The 6,297-nt window shown below is 38.1% G+C and overlaps 1 protein-coding gene across 4 annotated transcripts in view; it reads right to left on the reverse strand.

The window, feature by feature from the left end:
- The window catches only part of LOC107593240 (probable RNA polymerase II nuclear localization protein SLC7A6OS), a 10,932-nt gene extending 5,589 nt beyond the window's left edge, over window positions 1-5,343 (reverse strand). Inside the window, exons 1-3 of one of the 4 annotated variants that reach the window (XM_016282896.1) lie at window positions 5,249-5,343; window positions 4,974-5,178; window positions 371-685 (exon numbers count right to left, since the gene is read on the reverse strand). In XM_016282896.1, coding sequence (XP_016138382.1) covers window positions 371-685; window positions 4,974-5,168 — 510 coding nt within the window. In that variant the 5' untranslated portion in view covers window positions 5,169-5,178; window positions 5,249-5,343. Of the gene's footprint in view, window positions 1-370; window positions 686-4,114; window positions 4,485-4,973 lie in introns of those variants that run through there. The other 3 variants (XM_016282888.1, XM_016282880.1, XM_016282871.1) reach the window with 3 other exon arrangements.
- Between the last annotated feature and the right edge of the window lie 954 nt (window positions 5,344-6,297).

Raw genomic sequence — 6,297 nt, forward strand, 5'->3', positions numbered from 1 at the left:
TAAAATAATGCGCAATACAAGCACTATTTAACCGGAGCGAACGAGACGTGTGTGAGAGAGAAGGGGTTGTCAGAGAGATGAGAGGGAGAATGCGCAGCTTACGTTATTGCCTGTGCTGCTGGTAACAAAACGGATCGGCTCGGAATCGGAAAGAAGTGAGACTGACCGGCCGATCACCGATCCGGGCAGAACATGAGGAAAATCAACCGATTCCGATCCCTGGCCGATCGATCGGTGCAATTCTACTTGTGAACATTTTCTTAAATGAGTTGGTAAAGGGCAAAGTAACCAAAATGTACATTCAATATACAAAAATGATTCAAGATGTATACTACATGAAGTTGACTGAGAAAACATTTTTTGGCTTTACCTTGCTAGGCATCTTAACATCCTCCTCTTCATGCAAAATATCAAACACTTGCACTTCTCCCAAAGACAGGCCATCACGGCTCTCTGTTTGGCTGTCATTGCTCTCCTCTCCTCCTCTTGCAGGAGCAGGCTCTGCCGGTAGTCCGGCCCGGTGGCTGGAGAGGATCCGGTACCGTTCCTCTCGCCTGGTGCTCCATTTGACACTGCGCAGATCACCGATGATCCTCTGAGTGCTTCCTTGGGATGGCCGCAAGGCATGATGGGCCAGACGTGGGCGAGCCATAGCCTCACGGACATGAGGCTGTACCGGAGCGTCCTGTAAAGAAAACTGACATACATTAGACTATAATAGCCAATGACAATAACACAGACAAGAATTATGGTCATACAGATTTAACCACAACACTTGTTTGGATTTGACAATTATCTTGATCATAAGCCTTGAATTATTTCCATATTCTATCTATTCATCCATCCATCGGTGCATAAATCTTTCAATACACCTAAGGTCTGCAATGGAGAACATTAAGTATAACAGTTGAATTTTACTAACGATAAACTATTTTTACCAGCACACTTTTATATTAAAGAAAATTAAGTTATACAAACACTCATGAGAACATTAAAGAAAAGTTAACATGTAACAAACAAGAGGAAAACACACACACACACACACACACACACTGACTTGTGCGCTCGCAAGTCATGACGTCATAACGCATCATCAATGACCCCCGAAAACAATGCTAAATTTTACAGTAATCTTTATCAAATAAATATTCTGAAGAGGCAGCCCGTACTTTTCTGGAGTCTTTTAAAAATTGCAAGACTATCTCAAGAAATGACAGAAATCTCTGTGACAGTGAAATTACTTTATCAGAAGTTAGTAACTCAATTAAAGAACTTAAAAACAATAAATCTCCCGGAACGGACGGGCTTACCGCAGAGTTCTATAAACAGTTCTCTAAAGAATTGTCTCCTTTTTTACTTGAGGCTTCTGAAGAAAGCATACAGAATGAGGCTCTCCCCCCGACTCTCACTCAAGGCTTAATTGCTTTAATTCCGATACCCAAAAAAGATTTACTTTTAATTAACAATTGGCGTCCCATTTCTCTGCTTAACAATGATTATAACATTTTAGCTCTTATATTTGCTAAAAGACTCAAATCTGTACTGGGTTCTGTAATAGATGAGACACAATCTGGCTTTTTGAACAAGACACGCATTATTAATAATATAAGGTTGATTCCGACTTGATACAGGAGGACAGCTTCATTCTTTTCTTAGATTTCTAGAAGGCTTTCGATTCTTTAGAGCACCAATTTATTATTAAGTCATTACATATATTTGGTTTTGGGGATATGTTTTGCGGAGTAATTAAAACTCTTTACAATAATGGAAGCTCTTCGATTATATTATAGCATGGCAGACAAGGGTGTCCTATTTCTCCCTATTTATTTCTTCTTTGTGTGCAGCTACGGTCAGTGTTTGTTTGTGAAGCGGTATTCGAGGTATCCATATAGCAGATCGAGAAATATTTATTAGTCAACTAGCAGATGACACCACCTTATTTTTAAGAGATGTTTCCCAAATATCCATATCGAAAATTCATTATATAAAACGTTTCTCTGAAGCTTCAGGTCTTAATCTAAACATAAGTAAATGTGAATTAATAATGTCTATTAAAAATTGCACAGCACCCACTATTTATAATATTCCAGTTAAATCTGAAATTACATATTTAGGCATTGTGATTACTAAAAATCAAGATAAGAGATGTACCTTAAACTTTGACCCTGTTATAATAAAAGCTCAAAGAAGATTCAACACATGGTTGCAGAGAGACTTGGCCTTGAGAGGCAGAGTACTGCTTGCTAAGGCAGAGGGCATCTCTAGGCTTACGTGTGCTGCACTCTCTTTATACGTGGACAACAAAATCTGTTAGCAGTTGATAAAATCCGGTTTAATTTTGTTTGGAAAAACAAAATCAATGTTGTTAAGAAGTCTGTAATAATTAACACATACGAGTATGGTGGGTTGAATGTCCTTGATTTCTCTTCTTTGAACAACACTTTCAAAATTAATTGGATTAGGCAGTTTACGTGTGATCCAAATTCAATCTGGAATTTTATCCCCAATTACTTCTTTTCCAAATTAGGTGGTCTCCCTTTCCTATTGATCTGTAATTATAATTTTGCTAGAATCCCTTACAATTTATCTAAATTTCATAAACAGGCTTTACTTGCACGGTCAATAATCTTTCAGCACAACTTCTCCCCTCACCGGTACGCCATTAGGAACGATCAAGATATTGTATATAAGTGGAAAAACAAAATCAATGTTGTTAAGAAGTCTGTAATAATTAACACATACGAGTATGGTGGGTTGAATGTCCTTGATTTCTCTTCTTTGAACAACACTTTCAAAATTAATTGGATTAGGCAGTTTACGTGTGATCCAAATTCAATCTGGAATTTTATCCCCAATTACTTCTTTTCCAAATTAGGTGGTCTCCCTTTCCTATTGATCTGTAATTATAATATTGCTAGAATCCCTTACAATTTATCAATTTCATAAACAGGCATTACTTGCACGGTCAATAATCTTTCAGCACAACTTCTCCCCTCACCGGTACGCCATTAGGAACGATCAAGATATTGTATATAACAGTAAATCTTTGTTTTTTAGTAATTGGCTTGAGAAAAATATTTTGACTGTTTCCCAGTTACTTAACTCAGAAGGTCTTATTTTAAGTTATGAAGAATTTTTATGTAAATTTGATTTTCCAGTAAAAAATTGTATTGTCATGGATGCTATTCCTAAAGGAGTTGTTATGCTTTTAAAGGAACCTGTTCGGTCATCCAGCACTTTACCTATTTCTTTAGACCCATTTGAAATCCTAGAAGGAAAACTATAGCATTTTTGTCACATCAATCACATAACTATAAAATTAGATCGCTTTTTCAAAAGGAGCTTGTGACAATTCCATATGTGGTGTCTTACTGAAAGAATTCGGTTGACCATATTGACTGGGGAAAAAGTATGGAAAAGTATTGAAATATATAATAACTAACAAGGTTAGAGAAATCTCATTCAAACTCTTACACAGATTTTATCCAGCTAAAGTGTTTTTGAAAAGCTTTAAATCAGACGTGGATACAAGCTGTTCTTTCTGCGGTGCCCCTAATGAACTTGATATTCATATCTTCTGGGACTGTCCTCACACAGCTATTTTGTATTGAATTTTCTAATGTTATTATTCGCAATGTGCTGCCGGGTTTCTCTTTGTTCTTAAAGGATGTACTGTTTGGCTTCTTTAATACACAAAAAGATCTAATTAATGAATACTTTATTATTATTATTATTATTAACCTATTATTACTTCTTGCAAAATGTTATATTCACCGAAGCATATTCGAAAAAATCTAAATGCTTTATTTATTATTGTTAAAAAAAGAGGTTCAACAGTATATCCTATAGCCTATTTCATCTTCCAAGAATCTTGAAGCTTCATCTTTTTTATTTATTTTGCTAAAGCTTTTGTGTTGTACCATATTTATTGATATATACATGTAGAAACGGTGCTTTGCTTGTAATGTCACTTCTTTGTACGCAGTTTTGATATTTTTGTACCTTGGCATTAATTAATAATAAAAAGACCACCGAAAACAATACAATCTCACGGACCACTAGAGCTCGTTTCTCCTGACAGCTGACAGCACAGCAGATGTCGTTCAGACATTACCTGTGACACCACGGTGGCCACTAGCTTGAACACAGAGTTCTCTATCTTGGGCTCCTGTGGTTCTGGTTCACTTTCATCGCTGGGCTGAGCCGCTGTGGCCTCCGGACGGATCCGCTTACAGGCCAGCAGCAGCGTGTCCGCCGGATCGGTACCTCTCTTCCTCTTCACCCGCAGAATGGTCGTGCTCGGGTCCATTTCGGGTATGCTGTGTCACCAGAGAGCGATTTAAGATGACAGACAAACAAGTACACGAGCCTACCAATGACAACAACAACCTGCGCTGTAGCTTTCCTTTCTTCCTTTTCACTCGTTTTTCTCCTTTGGCGCTTTTCTCTTCAGTGAACGTCTCATTCTGGAACAGTAGCGCCTCGCTGCGGCGTGGAGTTTCTTCAACGTTAATGTGCGTCGCATATTGTTACAATTAACCGCCTGCAGAGGTCGCGGTTTAATTGGGTTTAATTAAAGATTGGCGAAAAGAAGCCACTTGAAATCCTTGGAGCAGCTACTACTGTTTTTTGTTTATTATGGACTATGGATTTTTAAAACAATTTAGCTAAGCATAATATGTATTCTCTTCTTCAACCATATGGACATCTCTGTCCCTTTGTAACATGCTTTAATTTAAATAGTAGGGCTATATGCCTATATTATAATAATAATTAAAAAAATGTTCATAACGACAGATTTTTTTCATCATGATATACATTCTATTATATTTGATTTATAAAATCAAAATTAACCGACTACTAGCTAACCTTTCCCCCATAAAAAGACCACCGAAAACAATACAATCTCACGGACCACTAGAGCTCGTTTCTCCTGACAGCTGACAGCACAGCAGATGTCGTTCAGACATTACCTGTGACACCACGGTGGCCACTAGCTTGAACACAGAGTTCTCTATCTTGGGCTCCTGTGGTTCTGGTTCACTTTCATCGCTGGGCTGAGCCGCTGTGGCCTCCGGACGGATCCGCTTACAGGCCAGCAGCAGCGTGTCCGCCGGATCGGTACCTCTCTTCCTCTTCACCCGCAGAATGGTCGTGCTCGGGTCCATTTCGGGTATGCTGTGTCACCAGAGAGCGATTTAAGATGACAGACAAACAAGTACACGAGCCTACCAATGACAACAACAACCTGCGCTGTAGCTTTCCTTTCTTCCTTTTCACTCGTTTTTCTCCTTTGGCGCTTTTCTCTTCAGTGAACGTCTCATTCTGGAACAGTAGCGCCTCGCTGCGGCGTGGAGTTTCTTCAACGTTAATGTGCGTCGCATATTGTTACAATTAACCGCCTGCAGAGGTCGCGGTTTAATTGGGTTTAATTAAAGATTGGCGAAAAGAAGCCACTTGAAATCCTTGGAGCAGCTACTACTGTTTTTTGTTTATTATGGACTATGGATTTTTAAAACAATTGAGCTAAGCATAATATGTATTCTCTTCTTCAATCATATGGACATCTCTGTCCCTTTGTAACATGCTTTAATTTAAATAGTAGGGCTATATGCCTATATTATAATAATAATTAAAAAAATGTTCATAACGACAGATTTTTTTCATCATGATATACATTCTATTATATTTGATTTATAAAATCAAAATTAACCGGCTACTAGCTAACCTTTCCCCCCAAAAGTTAGAGAAAATAATCAACCTCAATGAAAAAAAGAAAGACAGAAAGAAGAAGAAGAAGAAGAAAAGAATTCCCTTGGCTGAACAAGGCCATGACCAAATATTTATAACACTCAATTTTATAGTTTGATGAAACATACTTTCAAGAAATAGTCAAGCCTTAATAGAAGAATCGTCAACCATACGGTAACTGAAATTGTGTAGTTTTAAGGTAGACCACATGCATGTTTCCAGTATAAACTGCTATAATACCAATCTACTACAAATTCATGTATTACAAGGGAATGTGCTATGCTTAGCCTAATCTTGAGTTTGTAATCTATTACATCCCACTTTTTCATGGTCCTATTTTATTCTGTGACATTAAAATCGATTCAGTCCGGAGTACATGGGCTCTTGGAGATCAATAAAAGGAACACTTCTGTGTGAATGCGCTCACACCCCCATCCCCCGACGCACAGAGTCATGGAGAGAGACAGAAAAGGCTCTCTTTCAAACACACACACACACACACACATCTTCTGTTGAAGCGCGAATCCACTGACGAAGTGCGGATGA

This window comes from Sinocyclocheilus grahami, unplaced genomic scaffold, assembly GCF_001515645.1.
Source record: "Sinocyclocheilus grahami isolate Dianchi unplaced genomic scaffold, SAMN03320097.WGS_v1.1 scaffold10.1, whole genome shotgun sequence".
Taxonomy (NCBI): Eukaryota; Metazoa; Chordata; class Actinopteri; order Cypriniformes; family Cyprinidae; genus Sinocyclocheilus; species Sinocyclocheilus grahami.